At 38.1% G+C, this 19,865-nt stretch overlaps 1 protein-coding gene across 1 annotated transcript; it reads right to left on the reverse strand.

The window, feature by feature from the left end:
- Positions 1-1,758: 1,758 nt before the first annotated feature.
- Positions 1,759-19,626, reverse strand: slc1a2a (solute carrier family 1 member 2a). The gene is made up of 10 exons (XM_041788990.1): positions 19,491-19,626; positions 17,450-17,602; positions 12,405-12,655; positions 12,185-12,293; positions 9,654-9,780; positions 9,319-9,552; positions 6,617-6,811; positions 6,076-6,210; positions 2,782-2,992; positions 1,759-1,830 (listed from the first exon to the last, which is right to left on the reverse strand). The coding sequence occupies exons 1-10, from the start codon at positions 19,618-19,620 to the stop codon at positions 1,759-1,761; spliced, it is 1,617 nt and encodes a 538-aa protein (XP_041644924.1). The 5' UTR covers positions 19,621-19,626.
- Between the last annotated feature and the right edge of the window lie 239 nt (positions 19,627-19,865).

The following is a 19,865-nucleotide window of genomic DNA, read 5'->3' on the forward strand; positions in this document are numbered from 1 at the left end:
TTAATCGAAATTTAAGAAATATCGCTTTTATTTTGCGAAATACGTGCACAGTTCTTGTCTGCCGTATTGAGTGACGTAGCCGACTTGCCTCTGGCAACAGACATAAAATGCGACGTCAGCGTCCGGCTAGCCAATCTCCCTTCGCATTTTATGTCTGTGCAAAGTGATAGTTGAATTTCAATCATAAATTGATTTAGTAAAATTAATGTTACTAAATCTGAAAAGTCACATATTTTTCGTCTACTTATATTTCCTTATGTGACGAACCTGCCACTATTAACATGCCGGCGATGCATGAAGAAAACAGCGAGGAAGCTGTTCAGTTCAAGTGACTTCCATTATTAGAAGACGAGATATGGCGGTACTCGTCCGACTTCCGTTGTGAAGTGGAGGTCCTCCAATGCATCCAGGTCCCTCTCGAATTTAGTGCGCACTAGCAAAAACAGACGTGAGCAAAGCTAATTAGCGCTACATGTAATTACAGGCTTCTTTCAGTTCAAATCTGGGTTTTAAAATCTAAGTGATCCCTCGTGAGGAAGGCCCAGCCGTCCTCGCCAGAGGAGGTTAATATGGAGGAGGGTTTGGTGTTATATTTATTATAAAAATGATAAAGCCAATATTACATTGGCAACTTTGATCCAGAAATGTTAGTCATCCTATTGACTGCACTCTGCAGTTGACATCGTCAAGGCAAGGTTGTCATATAGCAAAGAAATCAAACAGTTTGAAATAAAACACAGAGCAATGTCGTGCCTGCTGAGAGTATGAGAGACACCCCCTCCATCTATATCCTCTTTCTCTTCCTCTCTTGCTCTCAGAGACACATGAATGCAGCACATGCACACTGTTACTACATACAGAAACTCAGTGCTTTTCTCATTAAGAACAAAAATACAAAAAAAGATGAATAAATAAATGACAGGAAGGGCACCTTTCACGTGCTCTGTTCTCTGCGACACATCATGTTCTGTTTGTTGCCGCTTTTAGAGGCCACGCCCCCTTCCTCTTATACTTTAAGTCCTAAGCTTATCTTAGCCTTGACTATGTGTGCGCCATCACGGTGTAATCCCATAAGTCAAAAAGTCAAAGGTAACTCAGTGTTTAACCCTCCTGTACTTACACTCAAGCATTCAGTCAGTCAGTTTGCATCATTTTAAACATTTGTGGACAGAGTTATCAGAAATGACAAACACATTAAAGCATTAATACTGACAAACATGCTGGCAGAAAGTCTGCCAAATACTGACGTCCTAATCTGTAACATTTAATTTGAGTCCATTACCTCCAAATTCTGTTATTTCTCATTTCCTCTTTGAGTTAATCTAACAGTGATTACCTTGCAAGGCCATCGTCCACAGATCATCTCTGCCCTTCAAGCTACTAAAAATGTTTTAATACAAAAGAAAAAAAATGAAATGTTGCACGTGGTAGAAGAACTCTTTAGTTGACAGATCATGAAGGTTGCAGCAGCACAGAGAGAGGAATCTTGTCAACCTGATGCCGTGGCGTTTTTGAAATGCAGTGGTTAGTTTTAGTCTGCACAAGATGATGAAAGATTTGTGGTTTAGTCCAACAGCCACCAGGATGGGTAGAAAAAGATGACTGTCTTTGGTGAATGGTTGACATCGCTAACTCTGTTTTCCCCTTTCTTTTCTTCTCTACGTGACTTTTTTTTTTGTTGTTGTTTCTATAGTTGAGTCGGCAGAAAGTTAAAGCTGGTGGAACTTGGGGTAAGGCGCAGCAGGATCTGGATCTGCATTACTCGCATTTCCATGGCCCCTCTTCAACAAGAGAGAACTCTGCAGTCTTGCCATTTTTGCCCATGGTGACCTGTAGGCAGGTATCAAGAACATCAAAATATTTGGGCCAAGGCACCGTCATTAGATAAAAAAACGTTTGGTTGGGAAGAGAAGCCATCGCTTCGTTATAGTCGGGCCAAATCAGGAGACTTCCACTCGACATAGAAAATAATGACACATTATTACAGTGATGCTTTTTACATGCCATGTGAAACTAAATTTACATTATAACACAAAGCTGGCCATGTATTTTATGGCTTCTCTGCCCAACCGAGTCACAAAAGTCAAACAATCAGAACGCAGCTTTTGCATTGGACAAAAGTTGCATCAAACAAACAAAGGAATACCCACAGTGTGCTCTAGAAATAACCGGAAATTTACTCAGGTTTGGTCTGAAAAGTAGGAAAAGTAGTGATGGGGAAGGATTTTCAGTATGCATTTCATAAATGGATGCATAACTTTGGATGGGACATGGTGAAACAGCAGTCTTTATGTGTACCACTGGTAGGAAAAAGTTTCTGCTAAGTATTGCCAATGAATAAAGACTGTGATTTGGTCTGGGCTGCCACAAATACATGTCCAATTCAGCTGATAAAGAGCGAATTCCTCATTTAAAAAACAAACATACAGCATCAACAATCAAGTAAAGACAACACATTCGGTTGAAGTGTAAAAGTGACAGATATTTTTGGTTTCATGTGAGTAAAACAGAGATTTTGATGATAAAAAAAGAAACTATAAAAAGAAAAAAAATCCATTTGATGATTCTGGTTTCACAAAAACTGCTTTTTCATAACATAAGTGTGTATATTTTGCTTTTTCATCCATTTATATATAAAAATGGACTGTCATGAAAGTGCTATCCACATACACCATCAGAAGTAAAGAATCACAGACAGAGAGAGGAGAAGGACGAAACACGACCACAGAGGAGGAGGAGTCTCTACATGCACGTCTCTATGTCCGTTAACGTGAAATGTACCTTGCAGTCGTCTATTAAGATTGAGTTGTGGTGAGCGTATACATTCTGGTTGGTGTTATTTTCATAAAATGATTGTGTCTTTGACATCTCAAAGTCCTCCATACGGGTCTGCTGGGAGTCGAAGGAGTCCAGCTCGTGTTTGGAGAGGTGGTAGACTATCCCCGCTCCGTACGAGTCCCCGACCACGTTCACCGAGGTACGGAAACGATCCCTGCCAGACAAACATGAGGGAGGAGTACACGTTATGACACAATTCTCCTTAAATCGTCTATAAATTTGAATTTAACCCTACTTTTGTCCCTAAGGGTATTTTTTTTCTTTACCCTTTTAAATTTCCTTTTCTAGGGATGCAAATCCAAAAATACTGCTAGGGACACAGGAGGGTTGAAAAATAACCAAGTACTAATCATGAAAACGGGCATTTAAAGGGTAAAAAAATTGAAACAGAGCAAAGATTAAGTTACTAAAAGTATTTATACAAAAAAATGGAATGATACACTAATGCATACATTTTCTATGGCAGTCTTTATTGGAGGGTATTTTTATCCTTAGGGACATGGCTGTTGCACTTATAGAAGGGATGCTGGAGGGTTAAAGCTGCTGTGAAGAACTGTTTGTATGTGGTGACTCTGGCGCCCCCTCAGGTTGATTTTATATATATATATATATATATATATATATATATATATATATATTTTTTTTTTTTTTTTTTCAAGAAGCAGCTTCCACCTTCATAACATTAACCAATGCTGAAAGTTAGAAAACTGCAGTCTGTGATATTTCAGTTTTGTCTTTAATCTAGTTGCAAAAAATAAATAAATAAATAAAATCTGTTTTTAATTTGTCATGATGGGGTATGACCGAAGATTCATGGGACTGTATGTATATATATATATATATATATATAATTATTATTATCATTATTATTATTGTGTATATATATAGTTTGTGTGTGTGTGTGTCCTCACAGATCAATCCTAAACATGTTCTTTCTGTGGGTGTTAACAAATGTGGTAGTCAGGCTTTAGTAACTATCAGCTCTTAAACTGTAACCTTTGAATGTCTCTGTGTTCATCCAGGAACAGAAATCACACACATCAGCAAAAAGACCAAAGTTCTGGCAGTTTCTCTCTCTGCTGGCTGCAAACGTATGTTACTCATGTGGGAACCAGCTGCCCCTCCTAAACCTCACCTGATCTGAAGGATTTTGTTGAACCTTAGGCTAAATGATTCATAGAAAGGTGGAACCTCTTTTGACAATCTGATTAACCGTGAAGAACTTCTTTTCTCCTGCTCCTGCTATAGAGTTACTGAAACAATATTTGACTTTAAGGCTTACTATGTGATTTTCAGAGAAGATTGTCAAACCAAAATAAATGCTATCCCCCTCTCCTCCAGTCCATCTGAAAACAAGAATCTGTGATCAATAAGAGATAAAAGAAATGTTAAAGTTGATTCAGTTGTTACAGGTTTGTCTTTTAAGGTCATAGAAAGTGTTGTCTTTACAACTCTTGATCATTATGCCCCTACAAACAAAGCCTCTGAGTGAACAGGTGGTTACTTGAAAAACAACCATGTATGAGTCTTGTTTGAGCCTTTGAGTAAAACATAATTAAGCTTCATGAAGCGCCATCAATCAGTGTGAACTCAGAGCTAAGAACAACAAACCCAGAGAGAGTTTGAGTATACCCTCTATTTACATAGCAGTTTAATTTAGCACAGGTGGACTCCAATCAAGGTGCAGAAATGTCTCAGCAACAATCCAGAAACCTGAGCTGCATTTCAAGTATTGTTTTAACGGGTGAATGTCTGTGTCATTTTTTCCTGCCATGCTTTCTCTTATTTTGAAAATGCTGAAGTAAGGCATAAATGTGTTCCTCTCTTATCTGCTAGTAGTCTTCACAGCACCATGCTTTATTGACTTTATCTTCTTTGTTTCTTTAGTTTCACACCATACAAACATGCACCACACATCCTACACTCACCAGACAGCTGACACACTCATTACCTGACATACACACCTCATACACACTCTAAACAAGCAGTATTGTTGTTTCTCTAGTAATAAACCTCTGTAGTGTTTGGTTAGATCAATGTTACTCAACCCTGCTCATCCAAAGAGCCAAACTGTTGAAAAATACCTTGCAAGAGCCGCAATCTAATTGTGAAAAGTGGGAAAAACAGCTCAAAGTAGCAATAACAGTGAGTTAAAGTTGGCTTAAATGATCAAAAAGCGGCAAAAATGAGGGAAAATGGGGGGAAAAGTGGATAAAGGGTCAGAAGGTAGCAAAAATAAATGGGAAGTGACAAAAATGAGTTACAGGTGGCAAAAAATGAGTGTAAAATGACTAAAATTGCCATAAAAAAGTCAAGGGTGGCAAAAAAGGGGAAAAAGAGGAAAAAGTGGTATATACTTGCAAAAGGTAGCTTAAATAGGCAAAAAATGGTGAATAGGGCAAAAATAGGATAAAAGTAGCTAAAAGAGGTGGCAAAAAAAGGGGCAAAAAGAGGAAACAAGTGGCAAAAGGTAGCTTAACTGGCTTAAACGTGGTAAAAAAGACAAAATGGGATAAAAGTGGCAAAATTTGAAAAAAGATGAGGCAAAAATGGTGAAAAAAGAAAACAAGTGGTATTTAATAGCAAAAGGTAGCTAAACTGGATGAAAAGTGGCAAAAAAATGGGAAAAAAGTGGCAAAAACGTAGCAAAGAAAAGAGTGAAAAGTGACTAAAATGGCCAAAAAGCAGTCAGAAATGGCAAAAAAGGGGCAAAAAAAAAGAGGAAACAAGTGGTATTTAATGGAAAAACGTAGCTTAAATGGGCAAAAAGTGGTGTAAATTGTAAGAATGGCAAAAAAAGGTTTCCCTTTTTTAAGGTTTTCTGGGCCATTATATAGAAAATAAAGACATAAAGAGCACATATGTCTCCAGAGCCACATGTTGAGAATCTCTGGTTTAGACGGTTTATTCCACGTGTCTTTGTCGTATCGTCAGAGCCACGTCATGAGAAATTTAACGTTAGATCAAACATGTTGTCACACTTGCTTGAAATGATTGTTTTTAGTTATCTTGAGGCTTTTATCATGTGATATACTCCCGCATTTATGTATTAATATAGTTCTGCAGTTTTAAATGTCTAAGTCTGTGTGCATGTGTTTTTCTATGTCTCTCTCATTCTTGCCTGCAAAGCAAGATGAAATAATATTTTTCAGAAATTATTTTGCAATTGTAATTTTTCCTAGGGCGTTGCTTTCCTTTTCTTCTCTCTTGAAATGTACATTTTCTGTGTTGACTTACAGCAGCCAGTCGACAGCCACCAGCAGGCTGATGTCCTGAGTGGGCAGACCCACCGCTGTGAGGATCAGAAGCATGGTCACCAGTCCAGCACTGGGAATACTGGCTGCTCCAACACTGGCTAGAGTGGCTGTCATACTACAAAAGAGACAAGTTCAACACTCAGCAGGAGGAGAAAACACAGACGGTAAGGCTCCAAACACTCACACTAAGCTCTTTGAACATCAAACATTCAATAAATCTAATAAAAATAGAGTTTTTATGAGATAAATAATTAAAAAAGGCAAACAAAGAAGGAGATATGTGGGTCTAAATGTCTTTGCTCAAGCTGTAAAAACTGGTTAAACATTTAAAAACGAGCATCTTTTAATAACATTAAAGTTTTAGTTCATAATACGGGAAAAAAAGCACTAGAAATCCCCACTTTTCACGTTATTCACACCTTGCACTTTTGCATATTTCAAAAGCACCTATTAGTAAAAATATTAATTGAAATAATGATGAACCTGCATTCAGTCATATCTCTCTGTCTCCACGTTCTCACCTGACAGTAACAATCTGGCCCCAGTCGAGGGCGATGCCGTTCATCTGAGCAATGAAGATGGCAGCCACGGCCTCATAAAGCGCTGTGCCGTCCATGTTGATGGTGGCACCCACAGGAAGGACGAATCGGGTCACTCTCTTGTCGATGCCCAGGTTTTCCTCTAAGCACCGGAACGTAACGGGCAAGGTACCAGCACTGCAGAAAAAGAACAGGAAGATGATGTTAGACAAGGGCAGTATGCAGAGGTCCAGTTTGCAATCTATGCACCCAATATGGCACAACAGACATGGCACCCAAAATGGCACAACAGACATGGCACCCAATATGGCACAACAGACATGCAGAAATGTAAGTCTCTAATAAATTATAATATTGTGTATAATAACATTGTCAAATAGTACATCATAAACACATCATTAAAAACATTGCCACCAAAAACCAACATAGATTGTAATTGTTTCACTGATAAAACACTGAAAAAGGCCTGTGCATGCTTTTCTTATCAAAAAAGGCTTGTGTACAAAATAGTTAACAACTGCTTTATCATGGTTTTAGTCAATATTTCCAAATCTAAGCAGCAGAGCAGACAATGCCTCACACCCCTCTAAGATCTTTGGCCCAGGTTGGGAACCAATGATTTAAATGATCCATAATGTCAGAAAGTACCAAAGATTTACAAAAATACCAAACCATTTTTGTCATATATATAAAAACCAAAATGAGAAACAAATTTATAATTTTCACAAATGTGGTCTGGAAATATCCGCAAGGTTTTGGGATCAAAAGTGGCAAAAGTATTTGTACAATAAGAGGGTGCAGGAATTTGCCTGCAATTAATGTCAACGGGTCTTTTTTTGGCTCTTTGATTGGTTGGCTCACCCACCAATCAGAGAGCCCCCTTTCATGGCAGTTATTGCTGGGCCATAATTGGTTAGATAAACATTCAAAGGTGTGTTCCAAATCAAATAATTAACTAAACTGAATACTTGATATGAAAAGTGCATGAGTGTGCAAAATGCGCTGATCCAGAGATGAATGCAAAAAATGCTGTGTACTGGTGGGGCACTTAAAAACATCCAAGAATTGAATGTGGACACTCTTCTCAGCAATGGACGCCAGATAACATATCAACTTTCAAAATGGCAGCAGCCACATGGCTAGTATGATAATTGCTGTGCAGTACAGATTCTAGTTAAACCTATCTTTGCCTTAGAGCGGTAGAAATGGAGAAAGGTGGTCAAACTGTTGTAACTTCCAGTAAGTGTAAAACTGCAGTGCATGATATTGGACACTACCTAATTGTGTACTGCAGAAATGTGCAATTTGGATATCACCGCAAGTAGTTTGGACTTTCAGACTTGGATTTGCACATTGGGCGTATGCCGCTCCCGGTATCTAAGCATGCTGACAAAAGTCAGAGCCTTTGGTCCCTAGTCCTACTATACTTTTGTGAGGCCTAAACGTTGACTAATGCCCAGAGGCACCAGCTGGACTCCTTTGTGACAGCTTCTCTTCTGCACTTATTTGGGAATTTTTAGCAAGACCATGTGTCTACAGACACTTTTATCCAAAGTGACATCCATCTATGATATGAGGACCTTGCCTGAGGATCCAGATACCAACTGTGTCCAGTCTCCTGTATCAAAGTCAACTATGTCAACCACTTGCCTATCCAGCCCCAGGATGGGAGAACGAGGATGGGAAGGGCCAGTTCCTTGATACAACAATGTTAGCTGCCTTTTATTGGCATCCTTTAGCAGGCCTGATGCGGCTCTCTGCATACTGGGTGCCCAGAACCAGGTGGGCAGGTCCAGAAACGTGGCACATGCATGGACAATGGCCATCAGGAGGCCAGAGCGCCGCTGGCATGGTGAAGTGCGAAACCAACATACGGTCTGATCCCTGACCTGTTGTTTTGGTGCCTCAAGGTAAAATCTGAAACCACACCATAATCCAAGAGTATTGTTCATCTAGTAAAAACAATCAATTAGACATTATTGCTGCCCAGGTATTTTTTTTGCTGTGATATTAAAATATGAATCATACCATTTGATTTTAATTCTATCTTAAGAAATGCTGAAAATAATCTGTGGCATCTGATGAAGACATTTTGCTCTGTCAGATTGGATTTGCAACCTCACAACTCTGTTTTCTATTCAGCCTGGAAAAAGTCTGATGATCATGATTAATTCATTTTCAATTTGCTACATGAAATACAACATTTTAGGCCAGAAATGTTGTGTTAAACTTCCCCAAAGATCCAAAAAAGTTTCACTAGTTTGAATTCACTTTCAGGGTGAATCTCACAGAGGGAACAGCAGTTATGACTCAGTGGTTGTTTCGTATGCTTTTTCAGATAATTAAGGAGTGTGTCTGGTTGGCGGAGGAGCACTGAACTTGAGAGGAGAGCTCACCTCAGGAGGAGAGCGAGTTCCTCAGTGTTGTTAATAAAATATGGAGGGAAGAAAAAGTCCTCCCACATGGAGGCAAAGTGAGAAGCCATGGCTGGCAAGACTACTTCATGGTTAACATTTGAAAACCAAGGTTACTTTTAGATGGATGGGTGAATCACATTATTCACAGAGACACCCTCACAGAGAGGGAACCTGAATTGGAATCCATCCACTGTTCTAACCAGGGCCAGCACCAGAGAATGAAAACTGGATAAAAGAAAAGCAAAACAAATCAGAAATCTCTCCAACCTGGATGCTGTCCCCAGAGCCGTGACCCACGCTTGAAATATTCCCATGAAGAACTTGTAAGGGTTTTCTTTCACTATCACAAAATATATGAGTGGAAGGAAGATGCCTCCGTGGATGATGAGCCCCACGATCACAGTGATCATGTACATCCCCAGCTGCCTTGCAACCACCTCCAAGTCATTAATGGAGATGATCTTTCCACAGATGAGGCAGGCAATACCAAGAGGAGAGTACCTGAAGACAGACAGAATATGTGCATATGTGTTAAAATTACTGTAGATTTTTCATGGTTTGGCAGAGATACTGACAGGAACGATCTGTTGGATGGAACTTACCACATAATGGCACCAACCAGCCGCATCACAATCTCATTCAGGACATTGAAAAACTCCAACATCAGCTTGGCTTTTTCACCCATTTTTCCCATAATGACTCCGAAAGCAACAAAGAATCCAATCAACCCTGCAGGACACAAAATAGAGCAAGGAAAACAAAAACTGAATTAGCCAGCCAGCATCACTGTAGAGAGGCAAAGTATCTCAGTAACCCAATGGCACAATTTACTTTTAGACTTTATCACAATGGAAAAAATCACATTAATAACAGAAAAACAATTGGGTTCCTGTCCTTCAACTTTTTTATGCAAAAAGACCAAAAAATTTAACTCATCCCAACCATGCAGTATCCCCTCGTACAATGGAGATGGGCGATACCGATGTTTTTCAATTCGATATAAAGACTGATACTTTTTAATTTAATTTTATCAATACTGATACTTTTTGATGTAATTTTATTGATACGAAACTGACATGTTTTGACTTAATTTTATCGATACTATACCAATACTTTTTGATATAATTTTATTGATACAATAACAATACTTTTTGATTTAATTTTATCGATACTATAATGATACTTTTTGATGTAATTTTACTGATACGATAGCGATACTTTTTGACCTAATTTTATTGATACGAAACCAATACTTTCTGACGTAATTTTACTGATACTATACCGGTACTTTTTGACGTAATTTTACTGATACAATACCGATACTTTTTGAAGTAATTTTATTGGTACGGATACTTTTTGAGGTAATTTTATCAATACTATATCAATACTTATTGACGTAATTTTATGGGTACTGATACTTTTTGAAGTAATTTCATTGATACAATTGGATACTTTATGACGTAATTTTATCGGTACAATACTGATACTTTTTAAAGTAATTTCATCGATACAGATACTTTTTAATGTAATTTTATCGATACTGATACTTTCTAATGTAATTTTATCGATACTGATACTTTCTAATGTAATTTTATCTAAACTGATACTTTTTGACTTAATTTTATCAGTACAGATACTTTTTGACGTAGTTTTATCGATACTAATACTTTTTGACGTCATTTTATTGATACCGATACTTTTTGACATAATTTTATCAGTACAGATACTTTTTGACATAATTTTATCAGTACAGATACTTTTTGACATAATTTTATCGATACTGATACTTTTGAAGAAAGAATGAAATATTGAACCCAAACCTTCAAAAGGTTCACATTTCAGGCAAATAAAAAGGAGTATGCATGTCATTCAGAAATTCATTTAAGGAGAAACTTCAGTTAAATTAAAATGTCTGTGCAAGCAGGTAAAAAATAAAATGAAATATAATCATAGCAGTTAGACGAGGGAACTGGAAGTGCTAAAATGCTAACTCACTTCCGTGTTTTACGACTCATTCCTGCACCACTCTATTGTTCTTAATGTTCTAGTCTTTGTTATGACTTTTTTGCTACCTTTTGCTTTTGCTTACATTAGCGAACTTTGATAAATCTTTAAAGACCCTGTAAAGTGAAAATGTTTCATTAACACTCTAGAAATGTTAGAATCTGGCTGCTGTAAACATGTGAAAACACTGAGATCTACACGTGACTGAATGTTGGGTTTAGACTGTTAGAAAGTTTTTCACCTCTCTCCTGGTTTGGTTTAATGTGGGCGGGACAAATATGTTCATATTATCATATCAATATTGCTTATTGGACCTGAGGGTTCATATCAGAGTGACCTGTCATACAACAAACCTGAATACGGATCTATTTTCACTTTACAGGGTCCTTAAAAGACTAGCATATGGTGCGCCGGTAGTCGAGTGGTTAAGGCGCACACCATATACGCAGGCGACCCGGGTTCAAATCCGGCCCGTGGCACTATTTCCTGCATGTCTCTCCCTGTTTCTGACTCTATCCACTGTCCTATCTAAAAAAGGCCAAAAATAAATCTTTAAAAAAAAAAAAAAGACTAGCATATGATGCCTCACTGCTCTCTATAAAATTATGGTAAAACATTAAATAGGTCAAACAATGGTCTTCTGCAGGAAAACAGATGTAGGCCTATTTTCTTAGGGTTTTATCAAAATTCAAATCAGTGTTGATTTTGACAGAAATTTAGGACTTTTCTTTCTTTTGGAGAGTCCAAGATTAAAAAGGTTTGAACCACATCTAGAAAAAGAATGAAGACGTACGGGGTAAATGTTCATGAAGTAGTTATAGGCAGCATTTCTTTAACTATTACATGTTTCAGTGTTTAAAAACTATTTCTTCTGAAGTTCTGAACTGACTCCACTAAAAATGCATGCTACGAGTGCCAAAGGACTCTCTCTTACTACTGTTTGACACTGATCTGCATTTAAAATGCAGCTTTTAAACCCTCGTCCATAACTGAAACTGGTTGTGAATATTCTGTGATATCCTGTTATCTAGTGTTCAGTATTTGAAAGTGAAAAAGAACTGCCTCTTTTTCTCTAAAACCTTCTTGTCTTCTTTTGCACAGTGGGAGTGTTTTCAAACTTTTCACCTACCCAGGACGTTCATCCCTCCCTTGAACTGCAGCGACCTCTTCACCGTGAACTGTGGGGGCGCTTTGGTTCTGTTAGTGGGCACAGGTACTTTGGTGACTACTGTTTGGATCTGGACAAAAATAAAGAAATAAAAATCAAAGAAAAGAACAAACAGTTGGAGCACCTCACCTATGAATCAGACTGCTTATAGGTGGGTGAGAGGAATCTGAGAGTCTCCTACCTGCTGAAAGCACGCCTGCACCAAGTTCTCAGGGAAGAGATTTCTGATGAGATCAAAGAAGGCGTCCACGCTGGAAACCTCGTCGTTCTTCTTTCCCTGTCCCATGTTCGCTCTCAGCTTTGGGTTGCCGGGATGGATGAGGAGAACCAGGATCACCCCGAGGACTGCTGCAATCACTGTCGTTGACATGTAGTACACCATGGCTCTGGTGCCGAGGCGGCCGCTGGATTTGGCATCTAAACCGGCAAGTCCTTTGGGCAAAGCAGGGTTAAAAGGATGCTGAGGTTAATATCTACAGTATATAACAGGGCTGCAGGCATGCACACATTAATCATGCTGCAAGTAAGGTCTGTATTAGTTAGTGCATTCACTTTTTTTATCACATTATTGACATTATTATCAAGCATTAACCTCTGTAATGTTCCCTTATTTCATAATGAACCCATTACAAGTTCTTTTTTTCAGCGATTAAGTTCATGGCATAGTCTCAGTCTCCCAACGTTCCTTATTTTCTTTAAAAATAAAAGCAGGTCTGAATTCAAACAGGAAGTCAATTATTCTTAGTTTCGGACAGCGCCAGAATCCTACGTTAAACAAAAACAGTTTTAAATGTCAAATAATGCATTTTCAATATGTTACAGTAGAGATTAATCACAATTTACTAAAAAAATCAGAGATTGTCACTATTAAAGGATTTAAATAATTTGACACATATATTATATAACAACAGAGGCTGAAACATACCCAAGAGTCTTGGAATTAAGTAGAATGTAAAGTGAATATTTTCTAATTGCAGTTAAATTCAGTATTTAGGCAATTCATTTAAAAATAAATCACATTTCTATATGCATGTTTAGATTTAGATAATTTTGCATTTCTAAACCAGAAATTTTAAGAGGTGAATCTACCATTGTTTTGATTTGTTATTCAAATGAATGTAAATAGAGACATTTTATGATGTTGACTTTAAGATATATTACTCAAATGAGTGCTGCACCAGTATGGTCTGAGTCCGTAGACCATTGATCTCAAATGGCCCTCCAGCAGATTGCTGATGTGAGACACCGCATATCTCAGACGGAAGCTAAGTTCTGGTAATAGAAGAAGAGGAAGGAAGCGAATGCCAACCACATATAAACACCAACGAAGAAAAAGAGGAAGTGATGTCATTAGTCGTAAACTTATCATGTAACGTTTCTAAGAAACACCTCATATTCAAAACAAAGGCTTTGACAGTCTAACTCACTATAATTAGATGTATGATGTGTGCTGTTTGTTAGAAGCGTGTGATGTCTACGACTAACGGCGTCACTTCCTCTTTTTCGTCATCAGTGTTTATATGCAATGGAAATTCGCTCCCCTCTTCTTCTATGAGATGCATGGCATTTTAGATGTGCAGTCTGTGAGAATGGCTGTCAGAGATGAGCGAACTCTTATGTCACATTAAAAAAGAAAAAATGATCTCATTTTGTACTGATCCACATTTTTGTTCCAGTCCAATTCACTTAGATGGGGATTGATGATTCTAAAAGAAAAGGGTATAGTTTGTTCTCACAGCCACCTAAAAAGGCAGAATGAAAAGTTGATCTCCATGTCTTCAACTCAGTGTTTGACACTGTTCATTTAGAAATATGCGGTTGCTGTTGTCCTTGTGTGTGTTTTACTCTACATGATCACGTTGCTAAACTAATTTCTCCTTGCGGGGCAGTAAAGAGAATCTGAATATGGAGTGCATGTAAACAATCAGGCAGAAACATCCTTCTGGGGCGGCAGTAGCTCAGTCTTTAAGGACTGGGGCTGGGAGCATTCAAGACCATAGACTGTAGAAAAAAATTGGACCAAGGCTGTGTGACGTCAGCCGTCAGCTTACAATAGGCAGACTCAAACTGCTTTTGAAGCCAATCCGCGGAGGCTTCCATATTGAAATCGTTGTCTCAACCACACTTTGGATCAACGTTTTGCACTTCACATTGGCTTCATTTTTCAGGACCGGAGGTTGCTGCTTGTTCAAGACCCATTCGGACCATATCTGCACTTTGGCCTGGTAGCTGGAGAGGAGCCAATTCACTTTCCGAATATGGTCGAAGTGCCTTTGAGCAAGGCACTGGACCCCCAACAGCTCAAGGCAGCACTTCAGCAGGAAGATGCCATCACTCTGACATCTCTCCATTAGTGCATGTCCATGTTTGTGCATGTTTGCATGTAACTCAGCCTGTGTGTGTGTAATATGTTCAACAACAGTGTAAACTGTGAATTCCCCTGCAGGGATTTTTCTAAATATCTCATTGACCATAAACCCCTGCTATTATTTTGAAGGAGACTTAAGGTGGATAGAGTTACACCAAAAGCTTAACAGTTGAAAAGCACATTGCTGTGAATGGAAAAGAAAATAAAAAAGTAAAAATGTTTTATATCACAAGCTGAAGCTACTCCTGGCCTGTCTGGTGAGTTTTCACTGCTCTGCTATGGTAGCGTAGCATGCATTTATGTCATCAAGATAATATCTATCAGTTAAATTTGGAACCGAACTGCATCGTGTTCCTCATGTTTTGTGAAAGTTTAAGTAAAAACCCATGTGTTTCATGCAGGGTCTGAACTCTTCTCTAGCTGCTCTAGTAAACAGCTCTGATGAAAACATCAAACTTAAGTTCTTTCTAAGCAAAACAATAGCTGATGTCGTGACACTCTTTTGGCCAAAGATTTCACGTGAATTGCTTCCAAATGAAGACGACTCAGTCCAGAACTCAGCTCAGTTCCACACTTGGCAGGATAATTAAACTCGCCCTTTTAATTAAGTTTTAATTAGGCGTTGTGACAGGAAGTGATTCTCGCAGCATTCATCTGGTGACTTGTGTGGGAACTAGACGTCTGAGCTCTCGGAGAGCTCATAATGATTCACAGCAGTCTTCAACCCCTGCATTGTTTACTGAGGGTAATTGTGTTTGGTAAGACAGACTTGATAGAAGTTGTGCTGACTTTCAAGGTTGTGGAGAGGCAGCTTGTTGTGTCTGCAACTCTGCTTTAAGCAATAAAGGATTATGATCTGGTTTTATCCCAGCTATAATGCTGCTGTGTTTCTGTCTGAGGTTTAGAGTTGGGGGCCAAGGCCTGGACTTTCAAACTAGTCTGTTATATATATATTTAATGTGACTGGCAGGTTTTAATGCTTATTAGTGGCTGTGTCCAAGGCTATTCATTCTTTTACAGCCAACAGTTATGTACTATACAAGTGGTTTGACTTAGAATAATGAATATCAGCGTGCCAGGAATAGATTATTTAACCACATATATCACAGCTCTACTACGCTCCAATAAAAGACAAGCTAAGCTCTTTAAAGTGTTGCCAACAAAACTCACATTGAGGAAATGTAACTGTTGTCATGCTGTTGATGGATGTTGAAGTCCTAGTTAGGGCTGGGAAATATGTCGAGTTTTTTTTTTGATATTTTAATGTATATTTTAAAAAGACACGAAGGGTAAGATGAAATCAGTTGCGTCAATGTTTATTTGGAAAAGATATTCATACTTGGTCTTTAAACTGAATATTGGGTCACTCTTGCACAGTGTCAGAGTTGCACAGAAATGTCTAAAAGTCAAGGTAACTGGCAAAGAGCAGGTTTCATCCAGTTTTCTTTATGTTGCAGAATGTTGCCAGTACATTTATGCAATACAGATCATACCACCTCCATCTCTTTATTGGTCAAAAACATGATAAATTATATTGATAACTTTTCTGATTAAAAAACCACAAACAGAAGTTCTAGAGCGGGGGTGTCAAACTCAATCACAGCAGGGGCCAGATTCTGAATTTGGGTCTAACATGAGGGCCGAACAGGGTCAATATTTAACCATTGACTGTCAACTAAAATGATTTTGAGATTAAATGGAATTTGGACTTGAAGCAATCACAGGAACCCATTAACTGGGAAAGGAAAATGTAGCACTCTCATCTCGAAATTACAACTATCAAATGATTCATTTAAAGACTATACATAGATTTTATTTAACACCAAGAAAATGCTTTCGATTTCAACTTAGCCACTCACCTTTGTGTAATTTGTGTAATTTTAATGTAGTGGGAACCTATGCACATATTATGTTGGACTGCCTAGATGTAAAGCACTTCTGGTTTACTGTATCACAAGTTTTATCCAATATTAGCAGAACTAATTTTCCTTTTTCAGGCAACTTTTTACTCCTGAATGTTGATTCTGCATTGAGTTTTAACAAATCTGAGAGAAGACTGATTCTTTTAGGTCTGACTGCTGCTAAAAGACTGTTGGTAACGAGGTGGAAACCTCCACATGAGCTTGAGATAAACCACTGGGCTTTCCTAATGTTGTAATTTAAACATTGCTCCTTCTCCTTTGGATTGAATTATTGCTTCAGATTATTTCGTATAAGTAATTTTTGTTACTACCATAAAAATAACAGATTTATCATCTGAAACATTTAATCAGTATGTGGGCATTAAGCTGCGATTTCTATTAACTAAAAATGGAAAATTGCCCAGTATTGGTCGTCTATTGTTTCAATTTTCTTTCCAGATTTTAATATCAATCAGTTTTCTACAGATTGACATCAAAGTTTATGATCCTGGTTTTGAACAACTGTTTGTTATTTCTTTAAAGAAAAGCAGATAAAGATATGGATAAAAATAGATATCTATTATCACCATATTGACATTAAAGGTTTTTTTGTCCTTATTTCCCACCCCTAGTCCTTTATATATTTATATTTTACTTGCATTAAGTTCTTTTTTTCCCACAAGAAGTAATTTTAAGTTTGGCAAAACAATAACATCTGTGTACCTGTGCTAGATACCCAAAACAAGCCTGTGTTCCTCCCGCCCCCCACACATCTCATCTATGCACAAAATAAACACCTTAAGAAGCATTTTTCAAGTGTGCCTTGCAAAGAAATCCACCCACTCTCCTCTCTCTCCTGTTGCAACTTAACTCCCTGTTTGCAACAAGTTGCAGTGCTCGTCCTCATTTCAGGACATCCCTGTGCAAATGAAGCTGCAGCGACTGCACCCCACCCACCTGTGACCAGACTGGAAACAACAAGAGGCAGAATAAGCATCTTCAGCATCCTCATTAGGATCTCTCCAGGGAAGGCGATGATCATAATAACATCAGGAGGGAGAGGAGATATGTGCCGCAGCAGCATTCCAGCAATGGAGCCCAAAAACACACCTGAGCGGGTGAGAAAAACAGGAATCAAACACAGAACCATCACAGAGCCAGGAGACGGAGAGACTGAACACTAACAATGTCTGAATCAGAGGAAATCAACATCTGTGCTGATAAACTGTCATCTTTTGCTTGTTATAGACTTGATTAACATCCTTGCATGTCATCCACAGCTATAACTCCATGATCGTGTGCATTAGTGAGAAACAAAACCGACTAAAACCTGAATTTTTAAGGTCACATGTTTCCTCTTCAAGAAATTGATATAACTTTGGTATTAATTTTAGCATATAAAAGAAAATACTTGAATTCTGCTGGTGGTAATACACCCCCAGGAGGTACAATTGCCAGACAGTAAAAGTACCGTGGAGGACAAAGGGCTTCAGGGAGGATTTTGTGGTAGTATCTTACCTCTTTAGTTATGGGGGAGTATGTTTTGTGGATTAAATAACTAGCTTAGAGTACGGAGTTCCAGGAGATGCATAAAATGACCTCCAAAACTGAATTAGTAAACCATCATTTCCAAGTGTAAATTTGTGCCAGATTTGACAAAAATCCCATTACTCATTCTTGAACTTTACCCTTACGACATCACAGACCACAATCCCCCTGACATTGTGCCTCCCTAATCTAGTCTATTGATCCATGGGCCAGAGTGGATATTTGTGCCAAGGATTTGTGCACATTTGTGCAGAGGATTTTTGAACTACAAGTTCTCAAACAATATATAAACATGAGGCTTTAAGACAATGACCCTTGACTTTTTTTATTACAAAATATAACATTCTTTTCCCTCAGGCAGAGTGGGCATTTATGTGAAGTTTGAAGAAATTCCCTCCAAGTATTTCTGGGGCATTCAATTCAAAGGCAAGGGAAGAAAATTAAGCTTTATGACTATGAAGTTTGAGTTTTTCCTACAATTAGAACATAATTTTCCTCAGGCAGAGTAGATATTTGTGCAAAGTGTGAAGAAATCCCTCCAAGTGTTTCCAGAGTATTGAAATCAAAGGCAGAGTATGAACATGAGCCCTTATGACTATGAAGTTTGAGTTTTTCCGACAAATTATAACATCATTTTCCTCAGGCAGAGTGGACATTTGGATTTAGTTTGAAGAAAATCCTCCAAGTGTTTCTGGGGTAAAAAATCCAAATGCAAGGGGAGAAAATTAAGCTTTATGAATATAACCATTGAATTTATCCTACAAAATATAACATTCTTTTTCCTCAGGCAGAGTGGACTATTGTGCTAAGTTTAAAGACAATTTCTCAGAGGATTCTTGAGCTATGTGTGCATAAAGAAGGTATGAACACAAGGCCTTATGACTATAAAAGTTGAGTTTATCCTACAAAATATAACATTCTTTTTCCTAAGGGAGAATGGACATATGGGCCAAGTTTCAAGAGGATCCCCCCAAGTGTTTCTGGGGTATTGATATCAGAGGCAAGGTATGAACATGAGGCTTTATGACTATGAAGTTTGTAGCATGATTTTCCTCAGGCATAGTGGACATTTGGGCTAAGTTTGAAGAAAATCCTCTAAGTGTTTGGGGTAATGAATCCAAATGCAAGGGAAGAAAATTAGACTCTATGACTATGACCTTTGACTTTATCCTACAAATATAACATCCTCTATTTAAATGATAAGTAGTAAAAGTGAATTAGCCACAAATGATCCATATTATTTTCACAGTCCAATGAAATCTTGCCAGTGAAAGTTATATTTCATATTTTGGATGTTTTTGGCAGTGAGTGTTGGACTAGCATCCTCTGTGTAGTGTGTCTATATACTGGGGAATTCTCTGGCCCTCATTTAAAACAGTGTTTGTATGCTTGTACAGTGTTTGCCTGGGGTTAAAAGAATTATGGACAGAGTGGGTTTACTAAAACTTACCAAGGATTGTGAGAGTGAGAACCATGTTCTTCATGATTTTATCACACAGAGAGCCGCATGGATTGTCAACGTTGTCCACTCTGGGCTCCAGGTGGCTCTCGTCCATCCTGACCTCCACTTGCTTCTGCATTTTGTTGGCACTGAAAGAAAAAGGAACATGAAGACTTTAAGTAGCAAAATAATGATTATTTTTTAACAACAACAAGAAGTTCATGCTTTGTATTGAATTCCTACTTTCTCATTGAATTCCTGTATTCTGGAGTATTTGGACATATTACTTTTGACAGCCATCCAATGTCTGAGTCCCTGAGAGCATGTGTATTTCACTCATATCTGTCAGTCTGTCTACGCTTCAGACAAATAAAGGCTTAATTC

Source organism: Cheilinus undulatus, linkage group 1, assembly GCF_018320785.1.
Source record: "Cheilinus undulatus linkage group 1, ASM1832078v1, whole genome shotgun sequence".
Taxonomy (NCBI): domain Eukaryota; kingdom Metazoa; phylum Chordata; class Actinopteri; order Labriformes; family Labridae; genus Cheilinus; species Cheilinus undulatus.

Coding starts and splice junctions, on each gene's coding strand:
- slc1a2a (XM_041788990.1), bottom strand. CDS start 19,620: ATGCAGAAGCAAGTGGAGGTCAGGATGGACGAGAGCCACCTGGAGCCC. Junction 6,211..6,616: donor GGCCAGATTGTTACTGTCAG/GTGAGAACGTGG, acceptor TCTCTTTTGTAG/TATGACAGCCACTCTAGCCA. Junction 2,993..6,075: donor GTGGCTGTCGACTGGCTGCT/GTAAGTCAACAC, acceptor TTTGTCTGGCAG/GGATCGTTTCCGTACCTCGG.